The 20,279-nt window shown below is 31.2% G+C and overlaps 3 protein-coding genes and 2 non-coding genes across 5 annotated transcripts; 2 read left to right on the plus strand and 3 right to left on the minus strand.

Annotated features, from left to right (window-relative positions):
• Positions 1-5,941: 5,941 nt before the first annotated feature.
• Positions 5,942-7,579, plus strand: LOC123922024 (probable aquaporin PIP1-4). Its single transcript, XM_045974768.1, has 3 exons — positions 5,942-6,133; positions 6,884-7,024; positions 7,487-7,579. Exons 1-3 carry the CDS (start codon positions 5,942-5,944, stop codon positions 7,577-7,579), a joined length of 426 nt encoding a protein of 141 aa, XP_045830724.1.
• Positions 7,580-9,187: 1,608 nt separating this feature from the next.
• On the plus strand, positions 9,188-18,610 carry LOC123922025 (40S ribosomal protein Sa-2-like). Its single transcript, XM_045974769.1, has 6 exons — positions 9,188-9,196; positions 9,790-9,815; positions 9,918-9,991; positions 10,342-10,604; positions 10,842-11,099; positions 18,367-18,610. Exons 1-5 carry the CDS (start codon positions 9,188-9,190, stop codon positions 10,938-10,940), a joined length of 471 nt encoding a protein of 156 aa, XP_045830725.1. The 3' UTR covers positions 10,941-11,099; positions 18,367-18,610.
• LOC123924845 (rRNA 2'-O-methyltransferase fibrillarin 1-like) lies at positions 11,872-14,903 on the minus strand. The gene is made up of 7 exons (XM_045977821.1): positions 14,690-14,903; positions 14,155-14,480; positions 13,827-13,922; positions 13,653-13,730; positions 13,381-13,557; positions 12,383-12,451; positions 11,872-12,241 (listed from the first exon to the last, which is right to left on the minus strand). The coding sequence occupies exons 1-7, from the start codon at positions 14,706-14,708 to the stop codon at positions 12,065-12,067; spliced, it is 942 nt and encodes a 313-aa protein (XP_045833777.1). The 5' UTR covers positions 14,709-14,903; the 3' UTR covers positions 11,872-12,064.
• LOC123882544 lies at positions 12,836-12,906 on the minus strand. Its single transcript, XR_006799869.1, has one exon. It is a non-coding gene; the product is annotated as a small nucleolar RNA snoR60 (small nucleolar RNA).
• Positions 13,030-13,100, minus strand: LOC123882545. The gene has a single exon (XR_006799870.1). It is a non-coding gene; the product is annotated as a small nucleolar RNA snoR60 (small nucleolar RNA).
• Positions 18,611-20,279: the final 1,669 nt, after the last annotated feature.

The raw sequence follows: 20,279 nt of genomic DNA on the forward strand, positions 1-20,279 counted from the left end.
TATTAATGGGACCACCGCGGCTGTTGTCACTGACGTATAACGTGACGGAACCCCAACGACCACCACATCAATATACTTGACGACAAAAATCGATATAGATGAGTGGCATGGAAATTTCATGCGATGTGATCTCTATATCATGTCTATTTCCAACTGATCCAACTGAAATTATTTAGTGAGGTCAAACTGAAGTTTGAAAATCCAATACCTGCAAAAAAAAACGATAACAAAATATCAAAATCAAAGTTTGAACATAAAGAATGAGAGACTCCCACTAGTCCAAGACATCTTTAATTAATTAATGACAAAAACAATGTGAAAGACTCTAGGTGTCACGTATTCGATTAATAAGTCAGATAGCATAAACTATATCTCTATATATTTTATTCTTCATCCAACTATTGCGCGCCACACGCGGTACAAAAGTCTACTTTCATAGATTTTTTTCTTCTTTCTTGCGATATATCCAAGCTATCTCACTTTTCTATGCAATTTCCTACTAAACTTAGGCTAAAACCTCATCTCTTTTAAATTGGTTATGAACCGAAAAAGTTTGTAATTGAATACTTGAATTTATCATTTACTTGTACACAGAGGAGGCTCGCATGCATGTGCGAGGTGTGCGACGGCATAGGGCCTCAAAATTTTGAGGGCCTCAACTCAAAATTTTGAGGTCCTATAATATTACTTATATATTATTTATACCTATAAAATATCAGATATATATTAATAGATTAATTTTTAGGCCCTAAAATAATAGTTATATATTGTTAATGTTCATAAATATCATGAGTATCAATATATTAGTTATCTATACTCGTAAATATAGTTCTAGTCCATTTTAATCTTTGCATAAAATTTAATTTTAGATTATGATGTTCCTTTTTGACGTTATATTCAAAGATAATTATTTTGTATTTCTTGTTCCATTTAATTTAATGTATGATTTAATATTGATAATTTATATGTTTACAAGAATGTTTTTTTTTATATTATATGCAATTTAAATCGATAATTTTTTTAATTTTTTTTTATTAAGGGGCCACTTTTATATTTTGCACAGAGTCTCTTAAAACTCGGAGACGCCCCTGCTTGTACAACGGGTCAGACTCACAACTTGCATATAATACAATATTGAATACTTGAATTTATCATTTACTTGAATAATATTTCTTTAATGTCTTGATATGCTTGACCCTTAACAATATTGATCATCCCTCGTTTGAAGAAATTGAAAACAAAAGGGTTAAAGATAGTGCATGTGAGATAGTGTACTTGCTGGTGGTTACACAAAGTTGAAAGGTAGTGCATGTGAGATAGTGAAATGTGCAGTGATTAAATTTAACACACAAGAATGGCAATGAGAAAAAATGTCACACTAAAGGAAGGGAAGATTGACCCTTGTTTGGAAAAAGTTAAAAATAAAAAAGCTTAGAACATGTGAGGCATGGACTAGCTTTCATGACATTTCTCCTCTTATGTACTCCCTCCGGTCTCATATATAAGAAACAAAAAATATTTTGGAAAGTCTTAAATATAAGAAAAAGTCACAACAATCATTATATTTATTTTTAATATTCCAATTTTACCCTTGTTTTACTTTTCCAATATTCTTCATACTACTACAAGCTTGTAATCATTACTACGGTTTTCAAAAATTGACTTTACTTGCTTGAAGATTTTCTAAGGGTAAAAGTTTAAATGCCACATTTTTTTTAAACTTTATCCATTCTTCTTAAAGGGTGTGCCTTTTTTTTTTGTTTCTTATAATCAAGACCGGAGGGAGTATAATATTTGATTCCCATTTTTATGATGTTTTTTCATTTGAAGCATTGGCTTGTACTTGTATATGATATGCTTTGATTGCTATGGATATGCACTGCCAACACATTTACACGCCTATATATATCTCCAAATAACTTGTGCCACTTGCATTTTATTTCCCTTTGTGATTTAAACTTTGCTTCTGCAGGTCTAGCATAAACTCAACCTTTGTTTTAACGTTTTTTAGTCTAAGGGGAGTTTTTATGTTTTTAATTAAGGAAATTATAACCACAGATCAAACACGATGCATATCAAAATTATTACTTGGTGAACTTGGTTGTCATGTCATATGAATTTGCTTGTCGGTGCTATCTATAATGGGCTTAATGTCTCTGTTACATTTTGGTTTTGTGCCATATTTTTTCGGCTTGCTTGTTTTTTATGCTATTTGTTTAGCTGGATCAACATGTATTACTTGAATGGCTAATTTGATAGATTTTGCACGTGTTTGGTCAGAAATGAATAATTTTCTTTGGTGTAAAACCACTACTCTACTAGTACTTTGCTATTAATTTTTGTTCCATTTTTTTTCAATAGGATGGCCGACGAAGATCATGTTACGAAGATTTTCCACAGTGAAACAGCCTTCCGGTCTGCTGTTGATGCATTGTGGATCCCCGATCCTGATGGAACAAGAACACCTTCTGCATTTGTAATAGGTGATGAAATTAGTAGGGAGCTAGCCATCACCGTGGTTACTGAGCTCATGGTTCTTGCAGTTACTCGTGGACAGACGGACTATGTCAAGAATTCAGATATCACGGTTCCTAGAGTGGTTGTGCCAGTAAGGAGTGTCGCACAACTCAACCAGGAAATGCAGAACAGGGGCGGCAAGGCAGGATGGATTGCCTTCATACCATCCGACGTGGCTGTAAATAGCCGCCGATTACTTTTCATACACGCAAAGCTAAACGGCTTTGCTGTCGTCTATGGACAGTAGTAGAGGTATGTCGTAGATGTTTTTCTTACTAAATATTTTTATAAGTGCATTGTTAATTTTTAATTTTAAAAATACTATGCAGTAAGACGGATTGGAGCTGGTGGTGTGCATGAAAGCTGAGGAGTTTCTGATCATATGTCATATTATTATGTGTGAACTTTTTTTTTTTTTTTTTGGTAAACATATGTGAAATTAGTATTTTTAAAACACACATAAATAAGTTCACATATGTTTACCAAAAAAAAAAAAAAAAAAGTTCACACATAATAATATGACATATGATCAGAAACTCCTCAGCTTTCATGCACACCACCAGCTCCAATCCGTCTTACTGCATAGTATTTTTAAAATTAAAAATTAACAATGCACTTATAAAAATATTTAGTAAGAAAAACATCTACGACATACCTCTACTACTGTCCATAGACGGCAGCAAAGCCGTTTAGCTTTGCGTGTATGAAAAGTAATCGGCGGCTATTTACAGCCACGTCGGATGGTATGAAGGCAATCCATCCTGCCTTGCCGCCCCTGTTCTGCATTTCCTGGTTGAGTTGTGCGACACTCCTTACTGGCACAACCACTCTAGGAACCGTGATGTCTGAATTCTTGACATAGTCCGTCTGTCCACGAGTAACTGCAAGAACCATGAGCTCAGTAACCACGGTGATGGCTAGCTCCCTACTAATTTCATCACCTATTACAAATGCAGAAGGTGTTCTTGTTCCATCAGGATCGGGGATCCACAATGCATCAACAGCAGACCGGAAGGCTGTTTCACTGTGGAAAATCTTCGTAACATGATCTTCGTCGGCCATCCTATTGAAAAAAAATGGAACAAAAATTAATAGCAAAGTACTAGTAGAGTAGTGGTTTTACACCAAAGAAAATTATTCATTTCTGACCAAACACGTGCAAAATCTATCAAATTAGCCATTCAAGTAATACATGTTGATCCAGCTAAACAAATAGCATAAAAAACAAGCAAGCCGAAAAAATATGGCACAAAACCAAAATGTAACAGAGACATTAAGCCCATTATAGATAGCACCGACAAGCAAATTCATATGACATGACAACCAAGTTCACCAAGTAATAATTTTGATATGCATCGTGTTTGATCTGTGGTTATAATTTCCTTAATTAAAAACATAAAAACTCCCCTTAGACTAAAAAACGTTAAAACAAAGGTTGAGTTTATGCTAGACCTGCAGAAGCAAAGTTTAAATCACAAAGGGAAATAAAATGCAAGTGGCACAAGTTATTTGGAGATATATATAGGCGTGTAAATGTGTTGGCAGTGCATATCCATAGCAATCAAAGCATATCATATACAAGTACAAGCCAATGCTTCAAATGAAAAAACATCATAAAAATGGGAATCAAATATTATACTCCCTCCGGTCTTGATTATAAGAAACAAAAAAAAAAAGGCACACCCTTTAAGAAGAATGGATAAAGTTTAAAAAAAATGTGGCATTTAAACTTTTACCCTTAGAAAATCTTCAAGCAAGTAAAGTCAATTTTTGAAAACCGTAGTAATGATTACAAGCTTGTAGTAGTATGAAGAATATTGGAAAAGTAAAACAAGGGTAAAATTGGAATATTAAAAATAAATATAATGATTGTTGTGCCTTTTTCTTATATTTAAGACTTTCCAAATTTTTTTTTGTTTCTTATATATGAGACCGGAGGGAGTACATAAGAGGAGAAATGTCATGAAAGCTAGTCCATGCCTCACATGTTCTAAGCTTTTTTATTTTTAACTTTTTCCAAACAAGGGTCAATCTTCCCTTCCTTTAGTGTGACATTTTTTCTCATTGCCATTCTTGTGTGTTAAATTTAATCACTGCACATTTCACTATCTCACATGCACTACCTTTCAACTTTGTGTAACCACCAGCAAGTACACTATCTCACATGCACTATCTTTAACCCTTTTGTTTTCAATTTCTTCAAACGAGGGATGATCAATATTGTTAAGGGTCAAGCATATCAAGACATTAAAGAAATATTATTCAAGTAAATGATAAATTCAAGTATTCAATATTGTATTATATGCAAGTTGTGAGTCTGACCCGTTGTACAAGCAGGGGCGTCTCCGAGTTTTAAGAGACTCTGTGCAAAATATAAAAGTGGCCCCTTAATAAAAAAAATTAAAAAAATTATCGATTTAAATTGCATATAATATAAAAAAAAAACATTCTTGTAAACATATAAATTATCAATATTAAATCATACATTAAATTAAATGGAACAAGAAATACAAAATAATTATCTTTGAATATAACGTCAAAAAGGAACATCATAATCTAAAATTAAATTTTATGCAAAGATTAAAATGGACTAGAACTATATTTACGAGTATAGATAACTAATATATTGATACTCATGATATTTATGAACATTAACAATATATAACTATTATTTTAGGGCCTAAAAATTAATCTATTAATATATATCTGATATTTTATAGGTATAAATAATATATAAGTAATATTATAGGACCTCAAAATTTTGAGTTGAGGCCCTCAAAATTTTGAGGCCCTATGCCGTCGCACACCTCGCACATGCATGCGAGCCTCCTCTGTGTACAGTAAATGATAAATTCAAGTATTCAATTACAAACTTTTTCGGTTCATAACCAATTTAAAAGAGATGAGGTTTTAGCCTAAGTTTAGTAGGAAATTGCATAGAAAAGTGAGATAGCTTGGATATATCGCAAGAAAGAAGAAAAAAATCTATGAAAGTAGACTTTTGTACCGCGTGTGGCGCGCAATAGTTGGATGAAGAATAAAATATATAGAGATATAGTTTATGCTATCTGACTTATTAATCGAATACGTGACACCTAGAGTCTTTCACATTGTTTTTGTCATTAATTAATTAAAGATGTCTTGGACTAGTGGGAGTCTCTCATTCTTTATGTTCAAACTTTGATTTTGATATTTTGTTATCGTTTTTTTTTGCAGATATTGGATTTTCAAACTTCAGTTTGACCTCACTAAATAATTTCAGTTGGATCAGTTGGAAATAGACATGATATAGAGATCACATCGCATGAAATTTCCATGCCACTCATCTATATCGATTTTTGTCGTCAAGTATATTGATGTGGTGGTCGTTGGGGTTCCGTCACGTTATACGTCAGTGACAACAGCCGCGGTGGTCCCATTAATAATGTATGAGATGTACCAGATTGTAAGGTTGAAATCTATAGGTTACTCCATAGGTGGTGGTGCCAACACTCTCAGTAAAGGTTACTCCATAGGTGATGGACTTGGAGCAGAGATTGTTGGTACATTTGTTCTTGTTTACACTGTCTTCTCTGCTACTGATGCCAAGAGAAATGCAAGAGACTCACATGTTCCTGTAAGCCAAAATAAAAATCTTAACTAACTAATATGCCATACTTTTTATTAAATATGATTATCATAAGATTCATAACTATTGGAAAATTAGATTAATTATTATCCTACCGTTAAACTTTTTTACATATGCATCCAATCAAATAACTTTATGATAACCACTGGATCTACGCAAGTGGTTGGTGTGCAGGGTCGTAAGTGTTCTAAATCTCGAGTACTGATTTATCAAAAAAAAAATCTCGAGTGCTGTTAGAACTTATGCCCGTGAGAAAACTTTAATCCAAAGGACTAGTTCATTAAGTGGTAGAGCCACATGGTTTAAGTACCACACTGAACATTTTTATATGATAAATGTAGAACTCTTAACATTGTCATGTTCTTTAAGAGTCGACCTCCACGACATATTTCACTTTATTGACATTGAACTCAGGGTGGCCTTCCTTTTTAGCGGTTTCACTCAGTTTAGAATACCTTAATTTAGCCTATACACACCCTTATTTGTGGTTCGGCTCTCAATGAAAACACTCAATTTGTTAGGACTTAAGTAAATATTTTTACTTGATGAAATATAATTGTATGCATGCATAAAAAAAAATTATACAAGAAACTATTGAAATGCAAGAAACTCGCATGTTCCTCTAAGCCAAAATCCAAATCCTACATTACTATTATATCATTCACTATATTAAAATTTGTTGATTATATGATTCATTACTATTGAAATGGATACATTATAAGCATTTGAATGGGACAGATTTTGGCACCATTGCCAATTGGATTTGCTGTGTTTTTGGTGCATTTGGCTACAATTCCAATTACAGGGACTGGTATTAACCCAGCAAGAAGTCTAGGTGCTGCCCTTATATACAACAAAGATCAAGCTTGGGACGATCACGTTAGTATTTTTATCTTTTTTTTACCCATTTTTTTGGATATTTTTTCTTTTAGAAATTCGGTCAATTTAATCACTAATGGTTTTTCAAAATGCCAAATGTGATCAAAGCTTTACAATGTAAGAAAATTATATTAGAATTTATTAATTTGCCAAATTTTAGCTTCAGATATTAGAGTAATAACTTTTCGTGGGTTCTAAGAGAAAATGGACTTTAATAATCTGAGTTTAATAGAAGATAAGTAAAGTTTGATCAAATAATTATTTTAGTTAGAGTTTAACCTTAAACATTGTCGATCAATTCAACTTTTAATGAAGTTTATTATTCACTTGAGCCGAAAGATAATTGGTTAAATATTGATTTAGTCTATAGGTGTATTTTATCTATAATTGAATCTCTTGAGTCTTAACTCTTGTAAAGTGAAGATGGTTATTGATTAACCAAGTTATATTATTTTGGTGCAGTGGATTTTTTGGGTTGGGCCTTTCATTGGGGCAGCACTTGCAGCTCTGTACCATCAGATAGTGATCAGGGCTATCCCCTTCAAATCAAAGTGAGGCAACATTGAAGTTGAACCTAAAAAATAATAACCAGTTAAATCCGACCGATATAGGATTCCCATGTTAAATACTATGAATTCCTCCATTATTGATGTTAAATACTATGTTAATCCCATTATGAATGTTATTGATTAGGGTCATGCTAACTAGTGCCCCCGGGGCACTAGTTAAGAATACAAAAAAAGCAATTTTTGTATTGGAAATGACACTTTTTATACTTTACAAACATTGACTACACATGTTTCGATGTAATTTTACTATAATTAGTATCCTTAACTAGTGCCCCGGGGGCACTAGTTAGCATTTTCCTATTGATTAATACATATAATTTAGTTGTACACTACGGTACGGTAGCATCTTATCTGGATATGTGTTGGTACCAATACACTATTGGGGTGAATAATTTTAATAGATTTATAAATAATATTTAATATAGAAAAATTAATAAACACAATTTGTGAACGTATCAAAATATTTCACCTCAATAAATATATCACTACATATCCAAATGAGATATTTACCAAAGAATTCAACTTCAAAACTTATGTATGCAATACAATTAAACACTACTAGAAATATGCTTATTATTTCCTGCGGAATTTCCTGCGGATTTTTCTGTTTTCCTGCGGATTTACCTGCGGAAACACGTTTCCTGCGGATTTTCCCAAGGATTTTGGTTCCCAGCTAATACCTTCGTGGGTAATTGTTTCCTGCAGTTTTTGGAATCTCGGAATTTGATGCCAAAAATAGAGAAACAATCCGTAGCAAACTTTCCTGAGAAATTTCCGCAGTAATACCCGCAGGAAATTCCTCAGAAAATTCCTCAGGAACGTGATTCCGCAGCTAAATCCGCAGGAAATTCCTCAAGAAACGTGTTTCCGCAACTAAATCCGCAGGAAATTCCATGCATCTTTTCAAGATTCAATTGTTTTTGTAAATATCTTCTTTTTTTTTCTGCTTTTATTAAATACCAAAATGCTTATTGAATAACTTTTTTACCCACAATATTTGAACTTGTTGAATATACATAACTTGTTAATTTACATCAAATATTTTTTCAAAGTATACTAGAATCAATCCATTTAAAGAACTACATAGTCCATATCTCAGAAAATATAATCAAATTACATATAAAAATACAAAGCAGTAGCTCAAATAAGCCTAATCTTAAATAAAATAAACAAAAATGTCAAATTAAAACCATATAAACAAAAAAATGTCCCATTGACGGTATGTCCCATTGATCTTCTACTCTCTCGGTTCTTGTAGTTTCTCTACAAAATCAAATAAACAAAAAAATGTCAAATTAAAACCAATTAATTTACAAATTACATAGCTTAACTAATTAAAACCAAATAACATTAACTTAATACTTACCGGACTTACATAGATGCATTTGTTAGTTACTCTAGTTTGTGACCAATGTAAATTAAACATTTACTGTATACTTGCCTAGCATCTTGGTTCAACAAAAATTGTAACTAAATGAGATCTAAAGTATACATAACTAGACATTAAGGAAAATAAGCTATGCTATTTACTCATAGTGAGTTTTCTACACCTATTTACTCTATTTTAGGTGCAACTCCGTTTTGTGACAACAAAATGAAGGAAGTAAGCATAAAAAATAGAAATTAACACTAGTAGAAAAATGACTTTTGGCTAAGAGATTTCACTACTGGTATGTGAATACCAGTAGTTAAAACCATTTGATCAAAGGATTCCACTACTGATATTTGAATACTAGTAGTGAAACGTTCATAGACAAGGGATTTCACTACCGGTTTTCTTAAATCAGTAGTGAAAAGTAGACATGGTGGCAATCTTGTAATTATGTTGAAATTTGTTTTAATTGGATTTCACTACTGATTTGGTCTTGAACCGTAGTGGAATCCCTATTAGTCTTCATCATATTGTTCATTCATTCATTCCCAATCCCTAACATATATGTTACGCGAAGCCAAACGAGAACGAAATTCCCAAATCGCCAAATCCCTAAAAATCAAAACACTCACTCCTGCGCCATCTTCATTATCGTTCTTCAAGTTCTTCAATCATTCTCCAATCTCTTCACCTTAAATTACTCGATCCAATCCCGTAATCGTCCCATCGAGAGAAGCGATCGAACCCTAGACGGCCGACCCTGCAGTTTTCATTCGTTTTCATTTGGAGTTTTGATTTCGCCAAAGCTTGAGGCGAAACCCTAGACGGCCACCGCTGTCATTCGAGAAAGGTGGATAACAAAACTCTAGATCTAAGTCTCCTTACTTAATTCGATTTTAGTCGTCCTGTAAATTGTTCCGAATCTCAGATAAATCTTGTGCGTCCATTTCAGTTTATGTTTCAATCTGGTTTACAAGAACTGTGACTACCAAATGGAGCGTTACATTTTCAAACGCCGTCAAGACGGTAACATTCAAATCCCTACTACTTTTTTTAAGCTTTATGTTTTTTTGGTTTGACATTTGATTGTTCCGAAACGAGATTAAGATCTGGGGATAATTATTTAGTTAATTACTATGGAGTTGTTTGAGAAGAAGAGAGTTGAAGATGGAAATTATAATAACGCGGTAGTATAATATAATTTTAAGAAGTTTATGCCTTTTTTTTTATTCTGTTTAGTTCTGTTTTTTAGGATAGTTTTAGTGTTAAAAATCTAATTTTGCTCAATTAAAGCACACCATGTGTTTGTTCTATTGTCAATGTTCTATGGTTGGAAAAATTGGGTTTTGATTGTTTATTGTTTATTTGAATGTAAGGTATTTATATTATTAATCTTGGAAAGACTTGGGAGAAACTTCAACTAGCTGCTAGGGTCATTGTTGCAATTGAGAACGCTAAGGATATTATTGTCCAATCTGCAAGGCCTTATGGACAGAGAGCTGTTCTCAAGTTTGCTCAGTACACTGGAGCTAATGCCATTACTGGAAGGCATACTCCCGGAACTTTCACCAATCAGCTTCAGACTTCATTCAGCGAGCCTCGTCTTCTCATCCTCACCGATCCAAGAACTGATCATCAGGTTTTCCCATTATCCTTTGCCTACTTTCTGCAATTTTTTACTCTGCGCGCATTTCAGTTTATGTTTCAATCTGGTTTCAAGAATCTCTTGTTTGTCCAATTAATTTTGATCAACTGTTTCATATCAAAGGGAGTTTGTCGGCGAGTCCATATTTGAAATGATGACAATATCATAATTTTGTCGGTCCGAACATATGTAATCTTCATGTTGATTCTAACTTTTTGTTAAATGTCTCAGGTGATAAATCTTCAACTGATTGGGACAAGGCATGGTCAAACTTTAAGAAGGAAGGGAAAAAAACTCCCTTCTCAAATTTTTCTCCAAATAAGTATGTAAGCTGGAATCCCAGGCGTTCAGATTTCCTTGTGAACTCATCAACAAAGGATATGAAGTACTTACTGCCACCTAATGATGCTACTTCAAAAGGACCACATACATCAGAATGTAGTACTTCCAAAGCTGCACATGATCTCTTGCAGGTCTCCTTCACAAATGGTAACCTACTCTGCTTACCCTTCATGCATATATCACATAATGCATGCTTGGCATTTATCTTAGGTATACCATACACTAGTTCTTGTGAATTCAAATCACTTAGATTTCTGAAATTCAAATGACCATACCTCTTGTGCCATAGACCTTCAACTTAGGTTCTATTCTTTGCAGATTGATACATGATCACAAGATTCTTCATCTTAACAAATTTTTTATTCCTTTTTCAACATTTTTAAGAGTATTTTTTAACTTTCTTACTATTATTATTATTATTATTATTATTATTATTATCTTTTTTCGATTTTAATTCAATTGTTTGAGAAATTTGATGTTATATTGTTTAGATCATTTTCCATATTTGTTATTATTAACATAATTATTATTTTCCACACAACACCTCTCTTTTTTTGTTACAAAAAATGGCATAGACCAGAATACGTTTCTATATGATACATTTTATTTATTTAAAAAATATGAATATCAATATTCTTTTATTTAACAAATTAAATATTTAATCAAACCCGTGTAATTTATAATCCAAGGAATAAAAAGTTTCTAAGCATGATTTATGAAAACTTAAAACAAACATAAGAATTAAAGATTTCCAAGATCACATTTGGAATGAATTTGCTATCCATGAAAACAAACACCCCCAAAGGTAATGATATTGTGCTTGGTTCATACATCCCAAACCTAACATGGAACTACAGCTATTGAAATTTTTGAGCAAATCAGGTTGTATATGAATTTACTCTAACCAGTAAGCATAACATTCGCAAACATAAACCACATAATTTATCATAAGCATCGCATTGGAGTACATCAGAGAGTATTCATTCAAACAAAGCTAAAATAAAATCCTAAGTTACACAACATCAGTTGACAAGGCAGTATTCATTCAAACAAAGCTGAAATAAAATCCTAAGTTACACAACATCAGTTGACAAGGCAGTAAGTAGTCCATGTTACTCTGCAACTTTCTTCTTCTTAGGCATTCTGTAACCACCAACAACACAAGCATGGTCCCTCTCAAATGGTTCAAGAGTCACTTGCTCCATTGGCTTAAATTGATCTGCCTTCAACTTGTTCACTTCACTTTCGAAGACTGCATCAGCAGGGGCTGTAGAATCAATACAATTGGCCTACAATAACAATAAAATTGAATGAGCTAGATAATCAAGATAGAAATAATGCATAGAAAAGTTATAATAAAAAAAGAAGTTTTAAGTGAATCCTATAAAAAACTTTGAAAAACAAGAAACCAAGTAGGTTTCTGAACAAACCTTGATAGAAATAACAAAATGACCTCCAGCTTTGAGATAATATGAAGCATTCAAACCTAGAATTCTTGCCTGCAACAATCACAAAAATAGTATAAACCAAATTGATACTCTGAATATATGGAGTTCCATCTAACTATTATTTGGTCAAAAGAGTGTATTTTAAGCTTTTTTCTTCAAATGAAGTTCATCTATTTACTAATACAAAACAAACAAATGAATAACCAGAATGCAGACCAAACATCAAAACAGTGCATCTAGACATCAGAGGACGAAGGAGGCTTCACCCCCATCCTTTGCCTTATATCTCTTTATTAAAAGGGGGGGGGGGGGGATATAAATACAAAAATGGCAGGATATAGTCCACATAAAAATATATACAACATTGCAACAGCACAATTGTTTAAAATAACAAAACAAAAAAATTGACGAGCATGAGAAAAAGCACAATTGTTGTGCATCAGAATCTCAGGTCTACATCACCCAAGAAGTCTTGAAGGGGAATCCGAGTAACTCATCAATTGCACCGATATATAGTATCCAAAACACATTTTACTATGAAATGCAAATTAATTATAAAATTGGAAATGGAATACAAAATTTGAGAAAAAAACAATATAGACAAAGAAAAAAAAAACAAAATATCAATGTGCATCAGAATCTCGGGTCTACATCATTCAAAAAATCTTGAAGGGGAATCCAAGTAGCTCATCACATGCACTGATACACAGCAGAGTATATGGTACCCAAAACATTTTTACTTCAAAATAAAATTTGGGAGACCAAGTAACACCACAGCAAAAGAGAAATATAAAACTCAACTTGAGAATGCTTAAAATAAAAATCAGTGTCGACATCCATAAAAACAAGTACTTAGGGAGTCAGTATTCCAAAAAATTTACAACGGTAGGCACTCTGAATTAGTGAACATATTATAACGGTAACATAATAGAGTTCAATGTTTACGAATTTAGGACATTGAGAAAAAATCAAACCAGAACCTGATCAGGCTGAGCAACGTCAGAAAATATGACATCTACCATGCTAACCAACATTCTGTACTTGGCTGGATGTCTAGCATCTTCAATAATAGGAATAACATTGGTACGCTTCTTTGCCATATTGACCAAATCACGGCCACTACGATGGGAGAACTCTACTGCATAGACAATTCCAGTCTACATAAACAGAACATAATATTCTAATCAGCCTTAGTCACACAACATAGGTTAATAAATAAATAAATAAAAATCAAATTTGAACTCATACTTACCGGACCAACAATATCAGACACATGAGAGACAGATGTTCCTGAAGCAGCTCCTAGGTAAAGAACTTTAGCGCCAGGTTTCTGTATAAAACAACAAAAATTGGTGTCAATAAATTGTATTTGGAAGAGAATGTCAAGTAATAAATGATTATGTCACAAGAAAATAAAGTTTCTTACAATCCATATGTTGTCAACCCCAGCAAGGACAGCAACAGCCAACTTAGAACGGAAAGGATTCCAAATTCTATACTCAACCTTTGTACCATCCTCATTCTGCATAATTTTTGTCACAAAATTGTCATCATGTTATTAATGTAAAATAAAATTAACAATTAATTAATGATTGATTACAACTTAATAATAATGAATCAGACTAGCACAAAAACATACATTCATAGTTAATTTACAAACATGCATATATGTAAATTTAACTCAATCAACAAACATCATTAAAATAACAAAATGAATACAAAGCATAAACAGTTAAAGGTGAGAATGAAATTACCTGAACAGTAAGCCTCTTCTCGTTGTAAACAGTTTCTCCAGGAACAAGATTCTTAGTAAGAAGAATATCGTCCTTACCCTTAGCAAAGAAAATACCATCATGTCTATGAGGCACGACAATAACCTTGTTACCTCCCTTCATTCCACCTCCTCTACCACCACCACCACCACGGCCTCCGCGACCTCCTCTACCTCTATCACCTCCTCTGCCTCCACCTCTAGCCTTAAAAGGGGTACCTCTATCACCACCTCTTCCACCGCCTCTTCCCCCACCAAAACTTCTACCTCCTCTGTCTCCACCTCTTCCACCTCTGAACCCACCACGACCTACACAAATTCAAAACACCAAAATCAATAAAAATCAAACTACATAGTTCATAAAAACAAGACAAATCCTTCGTTTGAGTAAATTAGCATAAATCAATTTGATTTTAACAAACAAAAGCATCATCAGCGAACTCGATTTGCGATATTTCAATTGAATAAATCAAAACTCATATGATAAATAATAATTAAAATGGTGCCAAAAGGTTTACCTCTAGTAGGAGGACCCATTTTAGAGAAACTGCGAAGAGATTTGTTAGAGCGGCTAAGAGGGTTTCTCAGAGCGGCGAAGTTTTATATTATTATAGGTGAAAATTTAGGGTTTATAAAATTAGGGTTTTGATTTTCGAAACATGAGAGAAAAAGCCCAGTAGCTAATTGATGACCCGATATGTTCAGTTTTCGGCTTCTGTATTACATCACTGTAATGTAATTAGGGCATTATTTTAATTTTTAAATTTTTAGTTTCAAAACTATCAATTTTTTTTAGATCCTCAAAACACTATCAATTTTGTTATTTATTTTATTTGTTGTGTAAATGTTAATTTTATTTATTAATTATCTCTTAATCTTTTATTTATCATTTCAATTTCAATGTGATGCGATTGTTTTTATTTTACAATTGCATAAAACTGAAACATTAAATATTTTCAAAATAATAATAAAATAGAGAATCCGATATTCAAAAGATTTACTTTCTAAGGAGAAGAGACATGGCATTGTAAGTGACCTGATGTGGTTAAATGAAAAAATATTATTGGTTTAAGGATTATGGTTTACTTTACATGGGTAACAGAATATATATATATATATATATATATATATATATATATATATATATATATATATATATATATAGGAGTAATAGGATATATCTCCGCACAACATGTAAATCTATTTCAAAACACACAAAGGATCGGATGAAAAGAGATGTGGCAAAATCTAAGTCACATAATTGACATATAAATAGTGACAGAATTAGAAAAACTCAAATAAAACAAATAAAATTAAAGGGTACATACCTTTTAAAAATATTCCAAAGGGATATGTGTGAAGAGCATCAACCTCACAGTTCAGTTCTTTTGAGTAAGAAATGATGACCCAAAACCTAAAATCAAAAATTATAAAAATAAGTATATCATTAAAAAAAAATGAACAAATAAAAAAGTAAAGTAAACGAAAGTAAAACAACTATTACATAATTCAATTAAAAATAAGGTATATATTATTTAATTTGTATCATAATAGAATATGAATACACATATACAGTAGCACTTAACTAAACCTATAAATGATGTGCAACACAAAAGTTGAATGTATGATGTGCAACAAACAAAAAATGTCAAATTCTCTTAATTTTATTTGTTATGCAAAAAAGTTAATTTTTGCAAAAAATAAAATAACTACAACAAATCATGGTTTTAGAAAATAACATAAGTATTTTTATACCTGATGTACAAAATATGAAGAGGCAAGATAATGGAAAGAGAAATTACACATATAAGACATGAAAAAATCTATTCTCACATTCAACCGAAAAAATAAATGGTAATCTTTTTAAGCACATGATTGAGCATCAGGGGACGAAAATATTTGTTTCTAACATTCGTAATGGTTAGTTAGGAAAATATGAATAGGATACAAATTAAAACAATTGTAACCTATATATTAAAATATTGGTAGAAGACTCCAATGGATGAAAATTGAATGGTGACTTAAGAGATGAAAAATATATTACCGGGAGTTACAAAGTTAATTAATGTGTATTTTTATATTCTTTTTTTTTTGATAATAATGTATTTTTATATTCTCCTTATTATAATATAGTATGCAAAAGTTATTATATTCGCCAAAAAAATTAAAGGCTAAGTAAAAGCTTGAGTGAGTGTATATTAAAAAGTCATAAGTATATAAATGTAGAATATGAAAAGTATAGAGATGACAATAATAATAATAATAATAATAATAATAATAATAATAATAATAATAATAATAATAATAATAATAATAATATAAGTAGAAATGATGTGGCATTGTATAGTAATTTAATTGGATTTAAATGGATGACATGGCTAAATGAAACAATTTGATTGGTTTAATTGGATTAGGGTTAGGAGAACTATCTAGGAATTATATATATAGATGTTGCGGAATATGACTTTTTTTTTATGTTAGTTACACATATAAATAACTATTTTTGATGTTGTTAAAATTATTTACAATTTTAAGAAATGATTTTTTTTTTATAAAAAAAAATTGTATTTTTTATTAGGGGTCCATTTTTATTATTTGCCCTGGACCTCCAAAATCTCGGAGCCGGCCCTGCCCATGTGGATAATAAGTGTGGTGGCCAATTCACTTGTATAGTTGCCCTTAAGTCCAATGTGGATGATTCCCCGACTGCCCCTTCGTGACCCATCAGTGGGATCAGAGTCGATGCTTCGACGAAGGGTTCGACCGATTCCTTGTATCGAAAGTCTTCTTGACCAAGGTGGTCAGGCGGCATGTCCCGTTGAGTGCGGCCAACAACAATGCAAGTGTATGAATGAAAAAGAAAGCTTCTGCTTGAGGGAGATCATAATGAATTTAATGACTTGACGGGAAGATTGTTGTGTCAAGTGTGATGTGATTTAAGTCTCACATTACTTAGATAATTGGAGATTGAACAATTTATAAGGGATATGACCCATAAATAAACCTAATGCCTTTAAGGTTTTGGGTAAAAATGTAATGACAAACTCATTTGTATGGTTTCTCTCTTAGACATATGTAAATGATCCCTTTGACTGCCCCCTCGTGACCCAACATGAACGTCAAAGGTTTCACCTATCGATCCCTCAGTTTGATGTTCTAAGATTTATATATAAACACAATATGATATGAATAAGATTTGTTAAGAAATTTCATCAGACAAAGCATTAGAGATTGGACTATAAAAAAATCTATTCTTGGGTTACTTTCCATAATCCTAAGATGAAGAGAACTAATTACAAATGAACATGGTTTTTTTATAGGCAAATTCTATGGTACATATGTTAATTTCTAATGTACCGGTACATTAGATAATTAAATTAATAGATAAATGATTATTTTTTAAAGTAAATCACTTTTCTTATCATTAAAATAATTATAGTAACTACATATTATTCATCAAAACCGTAAAAAATATAAAATTCGATATTTTTTGGATTTTTATTCATCATAATAGTCAATATTGAATTTTTTTTAAAAAAATAGAAAAATTAGTATAATACTTATAAACAATAAAATTGTGTTTTTTCTTGTGATATTATTATTTCTAAAATACAATAATCGACTAATAATTTTTTAATGCATAAAAATAATCGCTAATTTAACAATTTACTGACGTGATGTACCGGTACATTCAAATTATTCGAATGTACCGTAGAAGCTCCCTTTTTTATAATAGTTTCATGACTTTTTTGACAGCGTCCAAACTTAATTTTCATATTGAATTATTTCTGCTATCACAACATTAAGAGGTGTTCTTCACAATCACAACCACAAATTGAGTCTTGGATTTCAAGACACCATAATATGCATCAAATTCACTATTTTCTTCAAATTTCCTTGATTTATTCTTAATTATAATTAACCAAAATAAAATAAAACAAATGAAAAATTCTAACAAACTTTAATATAAATTTGATTTATTTAATATAAATATTACTAAATATCTTACATATTTGCATGTTTAATTTTTTCCATAAACAAACTTAATCTATTATACTATTAAATGATATATATATATATATATATATATATATATATATATATATATATATATATATATATATATATATATATATATATTTTATATTGATAGAAGTTGGGTTCTGATTTTTGGATTAAAATCACCCTTATTCAGGACCAGCTAGAGGAGTATCCCACCAACTGAGAAGACATTTACATTTTTTATAAAGGCATTTTGGAACATAAGGTGGTGCACAAAAATAGTCATGGTGTACATGGAGGATTAATTGGAGAAAACACCAAGCATATTAGAGGAGTCGTTTAATTCACGAATTTCAATTAGGGGAGATGGCCAAGGAGCCAAATCTATCTATTATTTGTTTTATTTTTTAATATAATTTCGTTGTTTTATATTTTAAGTATTATATGTAAAATTTGATTGGTAATAACACGATGAAGTTTAAAATAAAATATTGAAAATAAAAAATTAAAAATTAAATTTGATTATTAAACCCAAAACTACAAATTAGTAACATTATACAAAATGAAAAATATTAAAAATTTAGTAATGTGTCTAAAATATATATTTTTCAAAATTAAAATATGTATTTTTTGAAAACTATATAATTTTTGAAATCTATATTATTTTTAAAAATGATCGATTTATTTCTTTTATTATTGTTTTATAAACTCCATTAATAAACCCTAATATGGTTCATGTTAGGATTATTTTTTGAAAACTATATAATTTTTGAAATTTATATTATTATTAAAAATTATCGATTTATTTCTTTTATTATTGTTTTATAGACTCCATTAAAAAAGTCCTTTTATAGGTAAATTTTTGTTAATGATGACCATATATTTGACTTTTACACACACATTAAATAAAAAAAAAATCTTATATTTTTTGTTGAATAATAAAATTAGCAAATCTTGAAAAGAAAAATTTCTACACAACAATTTTATTTAAAATAACCAAATTTAAAAATTAAAAAAGTGAATAAATATATCTCACACAAAACTTTACAAAAAAGTTTATAAATATGTTTCACACCAAACAATTGCTACAATTTTATTTTATGTATTTAAAATTTGGTTATTTTACGTATTTTATAAATAATTAAATCTAATAAAAGAGATTTTCAATAAGTGTATGAAAACCAATCCATCACATTGTGAATTGTCCATCAGGAGATTATATAACAGGTGACATAAATTATTTTCTTAATTAATATTTGGTAACAAATGTTGTCTAGCTAGTTTAGAATGCATGAAACATATTATACAGTGAAACATAAGAGTTCATCATAACTACTTTTTTGATCAACGTCTACATATAAAGAATATTTCTCTAAAATCATTCATCAATAATTGTTGTTTTCGACCCCGTGATACATCTCAAAGTGTTCTTGATATTGAAAAACTACTTAAAAAAAATCTTCTCTCCAAAGCTTTCATTACGATCACATTCCTGAAAAAAAATAGAAGAGAGAATCATCAAAAGATAAAAGAAGAATATAATAAAGAAAAAGTTGAAGAAAAGTTAAGGCAACAAATATAATCACAAAAGAGTAAATAAATAGAAATAGAAATATAAAAAATGTTGAAAGAATATTAAAATATCGTGAGTGAAGAATGTTGAAAGCAAAAACAATATTTATAGCAAAAACTACACAATCAATTCATAATGAAAAAATATTTGTAATTAATAACATTCATATGAGAAATGTTTAGCAATTCGTTGACCATAGGAAGGTGAATCATGTAGATATTATTATGCATTATGTTCTGGACTGGGCCAAGAGCTGGCCCAATCACTTCTGCCCGACATTTGGGGCACAGCCCACTAAAGGGAGACTTCCCCGACACGTCAGCCAATGACGTGCCCTGCTCGACATAATGGGTAAGCAGCACGTTAAACACGTGCTCAGATATCCATGCATGTTGATCTATTCCACCGTAGCTTAACAGCTAAGCAGCACGTTTAGTACGTGCTCCTTTATCCAGCCACAGCTGTCACGGAGCTTATCCCTTACCCGTGAATAGCGGAACAGCTCCAACCAAGATAGAGGCAAATAACGGCCT

The sequence above is a fragment of the Trifolium pratense genome, linkage group LG4, assembly GCF_020283565.1.
Source record: "Trifolium pratense cultivar HEN17-A07 linkage group LG4, ARS_RC_1.1, whole genome shotgun sequence".
Taxonomy (NCBI): Eukaryota; Viridiplantae; Streptophyta; class Magnoliopsida; order Fabales; family Fabaceae; genus Trifolium; species Trifolium pratense.

Bases quoted from the DNA above. Each gene is read 5' to 3' on its own strand.
- LOC123922024 (XM_045974768.1), top strand. From the start codon at position 5,942: ATGTATGAGATGTACCAGATTGTAAGGTTGAAATCTATAGGTTACTCC. The intron at 6,134-6,883 runs GTAAGCCAAAAT...TGAATGGGACAG, and splicing joins CAAGAGACTCACATGTTCCT to ATTTTGGCACCATTGCCAAT. The intron at 7,025-7,486 runs GTTAGTATTTTT...ATTTTGGTGCAG, and splicing joins ATCAAGCTTGGGACGATCAC to TGGATTTTTTGGGTTGGGCC.
- LOC123922025 (XM_045974769.1), top strand. The intron at 9,816-9,917 runs GTGGATAACAAA...CGTCCATTTCAG, and splicing joins ACCGCTGTCATTCGAGAAAG to TTTATGTTTCAATCTGGTTT. The intron at 10,605-10,841 runs GTTTTCCCATTA...TAAATGTCTCAG, and splicing joins ATCCAAGAACTGATCATCAG to GTGATAAATCTTCAACTGAT.
- LOC123924845 (XM_045977821.1), bottom strand. The intron at 13,923-14,154 runs GTAATTTCATTC...AAAATTATGCAG, and splicing joins AGAAGAGGCTTACTGTTCAG to AATGAGGATGGTACAAAGGT. The intron at 12,452-13,380 runs GTTCTGGTTTGA...TGATTGTTGCAG, and splicing joins ACGTTGCTCAGCCTGATCAG to GCAAGAATTCTAGGTTTGAA.